Source organism: Crassostrea angulata, chromosome 9 (genome assembly GCF_025612915.1).
Source record: "Crassostrea angulata isolate pt1a10 chromosome 9, ASM2561291v2, whole genome shotgun sequence".
NCBI classification, from domain to species: domain Eukaryota; kingdom Metazoa; phylum Mollusca; class Bivalvia; order Ostreida; family Ostreidae; genus Magallana; species Magallana angulata.
This window is the reverse complement of record NC_069119.1, coordinates 12784200-12798200: the sequence shown is the minus strand read 5'-3', so window position 1 is coordinate 12798200 and position 14001 is coordinate 12784200. Positions and strand designations below refer to the sequence as shown.

The 14001-nt window shown below is 31.6% G+C and overlaps 1 protein-coding gene across 2 annotated transcripts; it reads left to right on the top strand.

The window, feature by feature from the left end:
• Positions 1–932: 932 nt before the first annotated feature.
• On the top strand, positions 933–12650 carry LOC128163102 (glutamate receptor ionotropic, kainate 1-like). 2 transcript variants are annotated; one of them, XM_052826597.1, is made up of 13 exons: positions 947–1423; positions 2972–3079; positions 3304–3603; positions 3839–4032; positions 5368–5553; positions 7272–7484; positions 8015–8118; positions 8955–9045; positions 9740–9901; positions 10124–10277; positions 10725–10942; positions 11258–11523; positions 12098–12650. In XM_052826597.1, exons 1-13 carry the CDS (start codon positions 1315–1317, stop codon positions 12486–12488), a joined length of 2496 nt encoding a protein of 831 aa, XP_052682557.1. In that variant the 5' UTR covers positions 947–1314; the 3' UTR covers positions 12489–12650. The 2 variants fall into 2 exon arrangements, with proteins under 2 accessions (XP_052682558.1, XP_052682557.1); XM_052826598.1 differs by lacking the exon at positions 12098–12650 and having other exon boundaries at positions 933–1423; positions 11258–11527.
• Positions 12651–14001: the final 1351 nt, after the last annotated feature.

Sequence of the window (14001 nt, the reverse complement as noted above, 5' to 3'; positions counted from 1 at the left end):
AATGAATTACATAACTCTAAAGGTGTTCTTTTTGCAAATGTATTACAATGTAATTGTCAAGTTATTAAAGTTTTTGGTTTTTATTAATGTGTGGACAATTCATGCCCAATTTTTTTCTTCAAATTCCAAGTCCTTTGGGCTGAAACACACAAGCATTTAAATTCAAATTATTCATTTACCAATTTTATTGTACATGACCTGTACATGATATATGTTTACACTATTTCCTTTCGTTACCGACAAAAAATGCATCAATAATTGTCATCATCAAAAGATTATATCCTTTGAAGATGACATTGCTATTCTTTGATCATTAAAAATATAAACATACATCACAATTAAAGAAAAACGTTCGATTAACTTTATGAAATATTCATCAAAAATATAATTAGCTACTGAGGTTTCATTAATATTCAAGGGTATCAATTTTCGTGGATAAAGTGAAAATCGCAGTTTCAAGGATACGTAAATTCATGGCCAATAACCCTGTCAGTACAAAATGTTAATAGAAATTGCACTTAAATGAACACTCAATTTCGTGGATCAACTTAATAACGAAATCCACGAAAATTGGTATTCATTGGAAACCACAATATTATGTAATTGATATATTGTGTCTTTTCTATTTCGTCCAGTTAAAAAAAACTCCACACGTCATAAATTACCAAAACATGTAATCAATATTAAAAATGTGATGTTTTCATGCAATTGCTTTTCAAAATGAAACTGTGTTTAATAATGTTGAACTACTTGGAAAAATAGTTTATACACTCTTGGCGAATACGAAAAAAATCAAACTCTCAAAGGAACTTTATCACAATGGACTTTAATTATACCTGGGAAAGTCCTACCCTAGTTAAGTATGCACTTAATTGTGTCGTTGTAAATTACTTTACATGATGGGGAGTCTGGTCGATTTGGTGGATGAACAGCATGGCATTTAGCAAAAATGCATCGATTTTTTCAAAATTCAAAACAGGAGAAAAGGAGAAAGAAATACACTTAGTTTCATCTCGTAACCTGTCAGAGTATTTCTGGAGTTTATTTGTCTTTAAGGTAAAGTCTATGGCAAGCACTAGCTTTCTATTTTTGGATCTTTCAAACTGATTATAACGCAGAGGAGTACAGTTCAAGAATCAAGACAGAACAGCAGCCATCAACACGTTTTCTGAATTTATAATGACCTTTGCTATAGATTTTAGACTTGCTTTTAATAATCGTTATTTGTAGCATCAAAGAATAAAACTATGTCGCATTCTATCTGCATAAAATGTAAAGAAGTTTTAGATGAAGCAGTGAAATCATCTACAAGCAATGTGGGACGAACAGAAATATAGCAAATATGTGATCGTAATAACGTGTTTTATTTTATTTCATCATGCTAAGGAAAACAATGTTAGTGAGTGCGAGAGTAAACATATTGGTAGGTAAGATTTCATCATTTTGAAAGAAAAAATCAAAATATGTTCTATTTAGAAAAGATTGGTAAACGTAATTCTTAGTTTAATTTTAATATATATATATATATATATATATATATATATATATATATATATATATATATATATATATATATATATATATATATTTATATATATATATATATATATATATACCGTATAACGGGTAATTTTTACTGCTGTGATTTTTTTACGAATTTGTCTTAAAATAGGGCGATTTGAATTTTTACGCGTAATTTTTTTACGAATTGGATATGTCCGTAAAAATTAAAATCATCTGTGGTTTCCCCTTTTTGGTGTTCTTTGTGGAAAATTAGTTGTGGCAACCGATTTATTTAAAGCAGCTATAACTTCGTTTGGAATCATCTCACTAAGCGATCCATTTGGATTGACTGAGTGATTAAAATCTAGATACTAACGTGGTATTAATTGTACGTAGTTTTAAAAAATACTCAAGACTGAATAGAAAAATTTGATCTGTTATCACCACGTGACCAAAAACGCTCAAATATACCTACATGTACAGCCTTCAGGGACTGAGCTGAAGGTCATGAACATTACTCTCATACGTACGATGTAGAAAATTTACGTGCGATGTTTTTTTTTAATTCTGTGAAAATTTACGCGTTTAATTTTTACGGATTTATAAAACTCGTAAAAATTAGTAAAAATTAGCAGCACGTAAAAAAAACACGTTATACGGTATATATATATATATATATATATATATATATATATATATATATATATATATATATATATATATATATATATATATGCCAAACAAAGAAAATCGGGTTCGTTATTCAGGATTTTGTTTTGATCTAGTGTTCTTTAGGTTAATCAAAGATGGTTACTTGTTATACATTTCTATAAGTAATCTACATGTACATGTATCGTCTTGCGCAAATTGTTTATATTTTGCTGATTTCCCCTTTCCTTATAAACCTATTTTTCGTAATTTACTGTTTTTAATTAATGACATTTTTCATTCACACAAGTGATATACTTCAATTAAGGCGGAATAACACACCTTGAAAAGCACTCATATTTACAGTAATGTTTTTGATTATGAAAGATATAATGATAAATAAACTATAAATATGTCAAATAAGCGAACAAATAGCAGTTTGGGATAAACAATGATTATGTAAACAAAAATTAATTCAGTAAGTAACAACAAAAAGCCTCTGCATGATTCAAACTCCGGATGTACGGATCACAAGACCGAGTCCTTATCCACTCGGCTATAGAGTAAGTTACATGTTGCCATAAAAAAAATCTTTCAATGAAACGAAATATCGTTTTGATCAGAGGTCAGCCATTTTGTGACGATGTGTTATTCCACCTTAAAGACAAAAATCGAACTGCGGTGAGCTGCTCGTCTCAGGAAGAACAGTGTTAGACATAAATAACGTATTCAATGAGATCAAATTGACTGCCACTGTTTCATTTGTATATGAAGAAAATAAGGAAGTAAACTTAACCACTATGAAAACATTTTTGTACAGGTATAGTTTACAGTAAATTTCAAGAAGTAAACCTTGATGAAATACAAAACAACAGATGCATAATCTATTTTGTGGACTTTTCTGAACCATATCTTGTTCTACAGAAAGGTATATATTGTATTTGATCTTAGGATAATAGATTTGTGAAAATTTAAAGTAATATTAAATTTTCACATATAAATGCTCTACCTTTTTCCAGTGTGTATTTGTGTTTACATTTATGTATAAAAATCTGTCTTTTTTTGATTTATCAACATAATAGATTTGATTTTCTTTATCCTCCATTTATTTGACAATAAATCTGAATTTACTGTTTTATATCTCTTTCATAGTTCATGAAATGAGCAAAAAAGACTACGATTTTATCTTTTTTCCCTCAAACATCCCGACATTTATCCAAGACTTTGCTGGATATTTCACCAGCAAAACAATAATTACCGAACAGACAAGGAACTGTTTGCCCTCTGTAAACAATCCCGAAGCCACAGCATTAGATGTAATCAGCGATGGTCGCCGTTTCGTAAAAGAAAGCAGAAGTCAATTTCAACTTCAAAAGGTCGCTTCCATGTCAATTGCTATCTTCAAGGAACTAAGGTGGCGTTTGTCCGTCATTTTCTTCGACAATCTGTATGGTAAGAAAATTCGCAATGCAGCTGATGAATTTTATTGAACCATTGGTAAAAAAAATTATTTATATTCGTCTATAAGCTTTATTGGAAAAATAATCTTCATGTTTTCAAAGTCATTGTGTTTTTATCTTAATCAGTCTATTCTTTTTAAAATTTATTTTATCGATGGTTTTGTATTTTACTCGCCTTATGACAGTAACAGCCATGTTTTACTTACTTGTCCAAATTTTTTTTAAAGCTCTTCTTGTTGATGTATTCACTGAGCGAATCAACCAAGATTATTTGGTACAAAAACTTTACAATGTTGACGACATTTCTGATGGGTACAATTTGTTGATGCTTCTGAAAGGGCTATATCTTGAATTGGCTGAACATCACATCAACTTTACCATTTTCTGTAGCCCAAATAATACAAGAAGGATTCTGAAACAGGTAAACTGAGACATCACATTGTTTTTTAAAAACAAATATTCGACCTATACAACATTAAAAGTAGGCTTAATTGTATAGAAATACGTATGGGGTTATTTGTTTTAACTGTTGATTATTGGCTGATGGCTCATGTTCAGACTATAGACAAGTTCAAACTATTCTTTTTTAATACTGGTCTATCTTCTGTTTATACGCTGGATAATTTCACTTAACAGTGTAGTACAAAGAAATTAGAAGTTTTTGGTTCTATTCAAAAGTTTATTGTTTTTAAAGAAGGAATTTTGGTGATAAACGCCCCGTGGATTCAAATGGTGAAACGAAATAGCAGTGATAAATCAGTAGTTTGCTTTTTTATGTTTGGAGAAGAAACAACAAGATGTATTTTCCGTTATGAAATAAATCTCATGTGCGTGTTTAGTGTATATGTTTGAATTAAACTTAAGCTTCTTTATAATAAACTTGCATCAGAGAGACATAAAATATAGAATGAAATAAACGCATCTTCTATGTAAACTAATGATTCTCTTTTGTTCAAAACGTAAACAGTTATAGATTATTGGCAGGGGAATATAAATAATTTACTGATAATTGCTGCTCAATCATTGCAACAGTATCATAATTACTTTATGTAAAATTGAACATTATATCTGGAAGGTTAATGCCCGTGGATTCAAATGGTGAAACGAAATAGCAGTGATTAATCAGTAGTTTGCTTTTTTATGTTTGGAGAAGAAACAACAAGATGTATTTTCCGTTATGAAATAAATCTCATGTGCGTGTTTAGTGTATATGTTTGAATTAAACTTAAGCTCCTTTATAATAAACTTGCATCAGAGAGACATAAAATATAGAATGAAATAAACGCATCTTCTATGTAAACTAATGATTCTCTTTTGTTCAAAACGTAAACAGTTATAGATTATTGGCAGGGGAATATAAATAATTTACTGATAATTGCTGCTCAATCATTGCAACAGTATCATAATTACTTTATGTAAAATTGAACATTATATCTGGAAGGTTAATGCTCTAAGGATAAGGGTGATTGTAAAGATGTACCGACCTGAGAGTAGGAATATTCACACTTATAGTTTTTTGTCAAGTTGTCATTACCTTAAATCATTAATGATTTTTTTTTTCTGGTTTGTAATTGAAAACGCAACTGCTTAAAAATGATAAACAATGTAATGAATTATCTCTCTTCATCTCTCTCTCTCTTTCTCTCTCTCTCATCAATTTTTATATCATGTAGAAAACTTTGATATGATTTATTATTTTATCTTTAAATCTGGTGACCTTGTAGATTTTTTTTGCATAACGTTGAAATAATTTTAGGCGAGTGCTTTCGACCAATCCAAAGGAAACTTTCGTTTTACTGCGCTAAGAGACCATTCTTCGTGGTTCGTTGTTACCACGTCTCCAGACTTTGATGATGACATAGGGACCAACAATTCCATCCTTGACAACGTCATTTTGCTGAATCTTATTGAAAAGGAATTTGAACCTGTGGTCAATGTTAAGGTATATATGTATTACAGTTTGAAATGGTCATTGTTAAGGTATATAATTTGTTATACGAAGCCTGATTCCGTCGGAGTTGCTAGCAACCTTTTTCATAGAGTTCTAAACTTGTGAATGTCGATGACACCAATATGTTTATTATGTCATTGAATTTATGTTTGTCTTATCAGATAGCCTAAGGTTTGCTTATTCTAATTCCTTAAATATAGAGGCTCAGGGTCGTCAACAAATTAACCATTATATCTTACTTGAAATTTTGAATATAAATTTGTCAGCCATTCAATTCTACTTAGTAAGTAAATGTTTCATATATTTTAGCTTTGAAAATTTCCTTTTTCATATACTAGTACATGTACCTTTTTAAATGTAAATAGCGCTGGTATTTAAGAACATTAACATACAACAGGTCACAACAATCTAGTCCTCTTAAAAGGTTAAAAAAATAGCTCCGGTGATTTAAATAACCTGTCAGAACTAAAATGTAAAATGTAAATTGTTTTTTAACCTTATTAGAATATTGTTTGTATTGATGACGTCATTTCAGTTTTTGATATATCGATGCTTTACTAATTTTCAGAGAATCAGCTTATCTGATTTTTTTCTACTTTATAATTAAAGATATTGATTTGAAGTAATTAGATCCAGAATTGAAGACAAATGATTTAATTTTGATATGTGCATTTACATCATTCTTTGACCAATAGAGCCGAAGCCCAGCTGAGCTAAAAAATCAAGGCTAGAAAAAGGTCGATATTTTTCCTGATTGTCTTTTAATATCTTTTTTCGCGAAAGTACTTTGTTAAAACATGTGTAACAAATAAGAGCTTCCATTTGACAAAAGAAAAAGCGGTTTACCTCTTAAAAATGGACCGAGTTGTCTTTTATGTATACTAATAATAACGTTTTACAATGAAGTATTTAGATGTTCTTTTAAGTGTATAGTACAATTGTTTGTTCCTTTTTTACGTAATTAAGGGGTTTTAAGGGGCATAAAATCCAAAATTATGATTTTCAATATCTCAAAACAGAGAAAACAAATTGAAAAGCAGTATTAAATAAAAGATACTCAAGATCCTGTACTTTACAATGTGCAACCATAATTTTTCCTAAAAGGTCCCTAAAAGGAGTTATAGGGTCGGTTTCTATATCGCTCTTTTCCAGATATCTCGAGAACGATACATAACTTTTAAACATTCAATGTATGTTGAGAAATGGCAAGCATTTTCATTCAACTTTAAGAAAATGGACTGACACTTAAAATTTGGGACTACAATACTCATAAATCCTTTTTTATACCTCAATTCTTTGATCAAAAAAGAGTTTGTATCCTCAAATGATGACTCAACCAACCGTTTTTCAGATTTTGTTTAAAAACGACAATTTTTTAGTCAAAGTCTTTTTTACCGTCTACAATCGTAAGGAAGGCCTACTCGTTTCTCGCAACTAGTTCGTGTCTAGTTTGATAATAGTATTGTACAATCCTACAAAAGGATTAAAAGAACTGTTTTTCGAAGTAATAACAAATATAGAAATTGACGCCAGTGGGCTTAGATATTTGTAAAACACAACAGATGATATTTCGAATTGCAGTAATACAATTCGGATATTGTTCATTTTCTTTTATCTTGTAATTTGTCGAAATGCAGTGCCTTTTGTCACCTGTGTCATACATCCTCTAGAACGATAAAAATTTATGGAAACTTCTAAATTGATTGTAGAACTGTACGACAAGAAATAGCGATGCCAACATTTTCTTCTTATACACATTGCTGTGGAAAACAAAATTAGACTGTTCGCCTCGGTGCAATCTTTATCGAAAATTCGAACCAATTGGCTGTGTTGATTCAAATGGACTACTATCGTATTCCTCGTTTTTTCCAAATTCCAATTTTGGATTCAATCGCCGACACTTGTTTGTCACAACAATCTGGGTAGGTAATATAGATCAATTAAATTCAAGTAACCGTAATCAAGGATTTTGAAAGTAACTTTTATGGTGCATTACCTGCAGCCAGACGAAAAATATACTAGCATGCAATACAGGTGTTCTTATTTTATCTTTTTCCTAAAGGGAAGCTCACTTATTGAAAATATCGGAATTAATACATGACATAGTATTATTGCTTTAACTTATAACCAGACAAACCTTCTTTTCAATAAATTTCTATAGATATTTCTTTAACAAAAAAGGAATCTTGGTTCCTGAAACGCAATCAGATAAACAAAAATTGTAATTCACATTCAAAAAGTACTATTATACAGAAGATTGTATAAATTTCTCTCGTTATCATGTTTGTCTGTTATGAGTTTACGACAGGGTATGATATGTTCATTGAAATATAATAAATAAAAAAACCCTTAAAATTCCGGCATTTGGCCATAAATGTGTATGTTTATATTCTATTATCTTGTATTAATATCAAAAATGAACTTAACTGTTAAAAGTCTTTGGTTTTCTAAGTGGCCACCGTTTACGGAAAGATTTATTGAGAATGGAACGACTGTGAAATATTTCGGATACTGTATGGATCTTCTTCGAGAGTTAGCAAAAGCACTCAACTTTACGTAAGTGCATTCAAAACCAGACTCAACTTAACAGAAGACAGACACCAATGAAACCCCGGGTGTAATTTCTGTGTCGGCATCGGGTCTGTTATGGAGGATTCAGAGCAGACCCCAAGCAGACCTCAGGCTGACACAGAGCAGACCCAGAATGGAATTAAAATGCAGACCCCAATTTCAGAAGGTGACTCTTTTGCTACTGAAAAGTGTCCCTACATGTGTAATTAAAATACACAAGTGTCGGGCCTAAAGGCAGTAGAAAAAAGGACGGGTCTGCTTCACACTTAAGTGCAAAAAGCACACCTCAAGTGCTGATCTCTTATAAATCCAAATCAGACCCAGAGTAGATTCAATTCTTTAAAAGTGCACCCCAACCAGACCCTAAGTAGACACGCAGTCAGCTTTTGGGGTCTTGTTTAATAGTATTAGGTTGTGTCTGGTTTCTACATATGTATTATAAATATCACATTACAAACTTAATATACTGCGCATTACAATTTGGTTGAAAAGCAACGAAATATTAACCCAACTAAAATATGTGCTTCTACAGTATATTGTAGAGAAAACAAAGTTCCATCGGGGCTATTATGAGTATTTGCACATATACAAATATGAAACATATTATAGTTACATGTACATGTACTAGATTTAGGGTATAGTATCCGAATAGCATATCGTAGAGGAAAAAATAATTTTAGCCAACTTTTCAGAAGCGTGCACATAGATTTCGTAGTCAGTCTTAACTTTTAGAACACCGATATATTAATCTAAAGGTATTGTTTTCGATCATTTAATGAATGTTATGAACTTAACTGTCCATTTCGTTTCGTTCAACGTAGATACACTGTGATAGAAGCGCCAGATGGGGAATTCGGGACACTGCTGCAAAATGGGTCATGGAGTGGAATGGTGGGACAATTAGAAAGACGGGTAGTGTAGCCAACGAAAGCCAAACATTACATACCTTCATCATCTTCCATAAAATTTACTACTTTTAAATAATTTAAAGAGACAGTACGGCGCATCTGATCAAAAAACCGACTTGAAAAAATTTTCCGATCGGGTTCGGTATTTTTGTACTACTCATGAATGCATAAACTTTCAGAAAATTTCAAAGTTCTCTATGCAATAAATATTATTATTTTATTAAAATTTATAATTACGTAAAACCTATCACATATTTACATCGCAACGTGTTCGGGGTTCAGCCTTCTATACTATTACGCATGCGTATTTACGGTAAACAAAACACATGCAGGGCTCGCTAAGAATCTCCTGGACAGGGTTATTTGACATATTCATGTCTATTCATTTTAAAATGAACCTAAATTGGTAAACCATTTATGAATTATCGAGTAAGTAAGGATGTGTTTCATTTAGAGAATCGCTTTAACCTCGTTTTCTATGATGACCGTGGGACAAAGATCTTGTAGTTTTCAGCACGTGTCAATTACTGTCAATCAAAGTCCACGTGGTACAAATAATTAAATGGTCGGTTTTCTCGATCCAAAAGTTCAGTTCTCAAAATTCTCGATTGGTGTTTCAATCTAAGAAGCCATATTGACTTATTATGAAACGTTGCAGTTACAATATGTACTCTACATATGAATTGAATCCAAAACAGGAAGTTGATTTAATGGTAGCTACTACCTCTGTACGCCCTGACAGAGAAATGGTGATGGACTTCACTATTCCGTTCTATTACGATACTTCTACCCTTCTGATGAAAAAACCTGACCCTAATGAAAAGAAACTCTTCATTCTAGCGAAACCACTACGATGGGAGGTAAATATCAATGACATAGACACTATTTCAGCTCAGAACTATTTCCATTTTTTTTTACTTCTTTTGATGTCTAGAATTGTTAACATAGGTGTTACATGTATAATGCCTCACACAAATATGATTGCCGTAAGCCTAGTTCAAGAAAGATTTCTTTGATTTGCAAAATTAATAAAACTCGAACTTACCATAAACTTTATATGTATAAATGTTTATGTTTTACAGGTAATGGTATGCACGGCGGTAGTTCTGGTAGTTTCTGCCTTCTTTTTGTGTATAACAGAACAACTGTCTCCATATTACAAAGTCCATGGTACCCAGGGTCAACAGGATTTCCAGCACTCCTTTTGGTACATGTTTGGTGCTCTGCTGACTCAAGGTACCCTGCAACCAAAAACTATGAACAAAAATAAACTTAAGAAGTTCAGTGGAGTCAATATGCAGTAAAACACGCTTAAAATGAAACGCCAGTGACGTTTGAATTTACTTTGTTATAAACGTAATTAGTTATATCCGTCACGTTTATTATAAGCGTGTTTGCTATAACCGTTTTTACTGTATCATACGGAAGATAAAATGTGGATGTTTCATATGAAATTTCAAACAATATATCTATCGTTCAATGAAATGTACGAGTAGGTATGATTAATTCAAGGACATCATTAATCCATGATAGTGCTTCATTTTGAGTCTTAATCTTAAACAAAACTTTATTCCTGCGATTAATGTATGTGTATGAATTCCTAGATCCCTTTAAATACTTACTCTACTAAAACTATGAGAAGTCGCAAGTAAATTTTGTATGACCATCATTGTTCTGTTGAAGGAGGCGAAAGTGTTCCTAAATCCCCCAGTGGCCGTACCCTCGTCAGCGCTTTCTGGTTGTTTTCTATCGTTCTGGTTGGAACGTACAGTGGAAACCTGATCGCTTTCCTAACTGTACCATTAGATAAACCGCCATTTAATTCTCTGGATGAGATGATTGCTCAATCAGAGTATAAATGGGGTACAATTGGTGGCACTTTCTTTGTGACTTGGTTTAATGTAAGATATTTTAGATATATTTATTTTAACACTGTACCAAATTTTTTTGCCAGTCCAAGTATGGTGTATTTTGCACTTAGACTAGTCTACAAACACGCCTTGAACATGTATACCTTTTCCATATGATATATCAGAGAAAAACCAGAGAATGTATAGCTCCTTACCTAACAGGATTTAAATGTGTCTATTCCAATAAAAAAAATCATACTATAGAAAAAATATTGCTCAAGTGACAGAAATGCTTAATGCAAATGTATTGAAATTTATATAAATTGATTAATTGTAAAAAGACAGTACTTTAAAAAAAAATTGCAGTCATCTACAGTGGATACTCTACAAGCTGTGTGGGCAGGGATCAAAAAGTTTAACGAGACGGATCCAGAGGTGTTAAGTCCGGATCCTAATATCCACATCGACAAAATGTATCGGGAGAAGTATGTTTACTTTGGAGATAAAGTTTATATGGACATTCGAAAATCAAATCAATGCGACTTGATGACAGCTGAGGAGGAGATTCCGAATAACTTTTATGCTGTGGGTCTGCCAAACAACTCCTTGTACACAAAAACCTTCTCCGATCAGTAAGTATCATACCATTATCTTTAACACACTATATATCGATTTGAATTTGAATCCATCAGTGTTGTTAGGAATCAGTTGCGGTAATTTAGTAAAAATAGCAGCTTTCAAGAAACCAAAAATAGTTAAAAATATCAAGATATACAATTTATGATTACGTTAGTTGCTTTTATGGACCAACTTTACAACATGCTCCTCGAAAACTCGTTTGTATAATTATGTAACCGGTAAATTACATCGTTAGAAGCTTACAAGTATCACATTCATCAATATGTTTTCATTATTTAAATAAAATCATTAAAATGAAAGATATTTTAGCAAGCAAAGCTGGACTCAATTTGGTTAAAAAAATTTACACAACAGTATTTTACAATGAAAAAAATACTGACCTCTAAAACTTTTTACATTGTTATACTGAACCTTAAAATTTTTCAGATATTTTTTTCATACAGCAAGCACGGACATTCTTGATTATACTGCCTCTACTCAAAAGAGATATGCAGTTTTCATTCTGTTGGATAGAGTACGTTTGTGTATATGCAAATCAGAACTCAATGAATACGTTGTCAATTGCAGAATAATATCCCTTCAGGAAGGAGGCATTCTACAAACCTTTAAAGAAAAACACTGGCCAAAGTCGATTTTTTGTTTTGCACCTTCTGGTCTTCAATCGAAATCCATTTCTTTAATCGACCTTCAAGCGGCTTTTTATCTAACAGGAGTTGGTATCATTGCAGGATTATTAGTTTTGATTATCGAATTCGTCTTCTATTATTTTGCAAACAAATGTTGCATCAACTTGAATGGAGACAAGTGTGTACATTTACGAACTGTTGCAACAAACCCCAAAATTGTGGATGCATGCCATCAAGAAAACAATGGGAGTGAAGTATTATTCGAATCGTCATCTACTGGGAGAGAGAATGCATTTACAAAATTGAAGACGAATCATATCAACGAAATATAAGACATTTCATCCATTCCTTTTGTGCTACACATTACCTTCTCGGACATTTGCACGTAGTGACAAAAGAGTATTTTAATATGAACAATTAAAATAATCTTGTTCACATATTTACGTTGATCCCTATTTCGCCTTAATTATTCTACCTATATCTTAATAAAACTTCAGCAGTCTCTCTTATAACTTTGTTGTCTTAAAACTGATATGCCTTTTAGGCATTACTGACAACAAGTCAAAAATGAATATCTAATGAAAAAAAAATTACGTGTGTCACGATTTGAAAAAGAAAAGTGTTATGATACTAGTACCGAAGAATTGTTGCACTGCATGATACGGGCCTACATTTTAATAACGCCACATTAAAGGGTGTTTTGTTGTAAACTTTACTTTTGTTTTGCGATTCATAGGAGCATGAGAGGTACATAAGCATTAAGTGAATAGGCATACACGTCCAACTACATGTACCTTGTGTTTTAGAACACCAACTATTTAACTGAAATCAAAATATCCTTTTATAGTAATTTACTTGGTTCAAGGAAGGTGGGTGATAAAAACAATGTCTATTACATCTAAAATAAAAAATCATGTGTTGATTATCTACAAAGTATTATTTAGTAAAGAAAAAAAATTCATACATAGTAATTTAAATTTTAAATTAAAATCTATACAAAGTAATTTAAATAGTAATCTAAATTTTAAATTTGGATGTTTTCCTGTATCTTTACACAAAAATCTTCTTAAGAAGGATTTTCTTTAGAAGAAGAATCAGGTCATATAAATGTACAATGTCAAATTATCATCAAAACATGTCTTAGAGCACCACCTACTTGTTAAAATAGACGTATGTGTTTATTAAATGTGCGAGCATATTACACAATAGTATTTTTACAAAGACAACTGCAAAAAAAAACTTTACTCTTGGAGAAAAAAATATTCTATTTAAAAAAATGTTTTTTATCACAAAAAATGCCTTGTCTCATGTAGGCATCAGTGGAAAGAAGAAAAAACAAGAGGCTATGGGCCACATCGCTCACCTGAGGAACAATAGGTATAATAAAATCAGCTTAATGGAGTCATAATTAATACAAACTATCTGGACAATGTACAATAATACATGTAGATCATGTATAAATAAAATCCATTTTCCCCTGGATATTCTTATGTTTATAATCATTAGTCCCTTTTTTAACAGGGTGATTTTATAGTCCTATCATATGTTGAGTATTGCAGTTCTGAAAAAGATCCTTAACAATAGTTTATATATGGGATATAAACCTACATCAAACTCTGAACCTTCTTGTAAAGCCAAAGAATTGTCCTGGGGCCAAAGTCTAAACAATTATAAAGAATCATCTGTCTGATTAGTTTCTGAGAAGAAGATTTTTAAAGATTTACTCTATATATTCCTATGTTTAATTTCAACCCCCCATTGTGGCCCCACCCTACCCCCGGGGGTCATGATTTTCACAACTTTGAATCTACACTACCTGAGGATGCTTCCACACAAGTTTCAGCT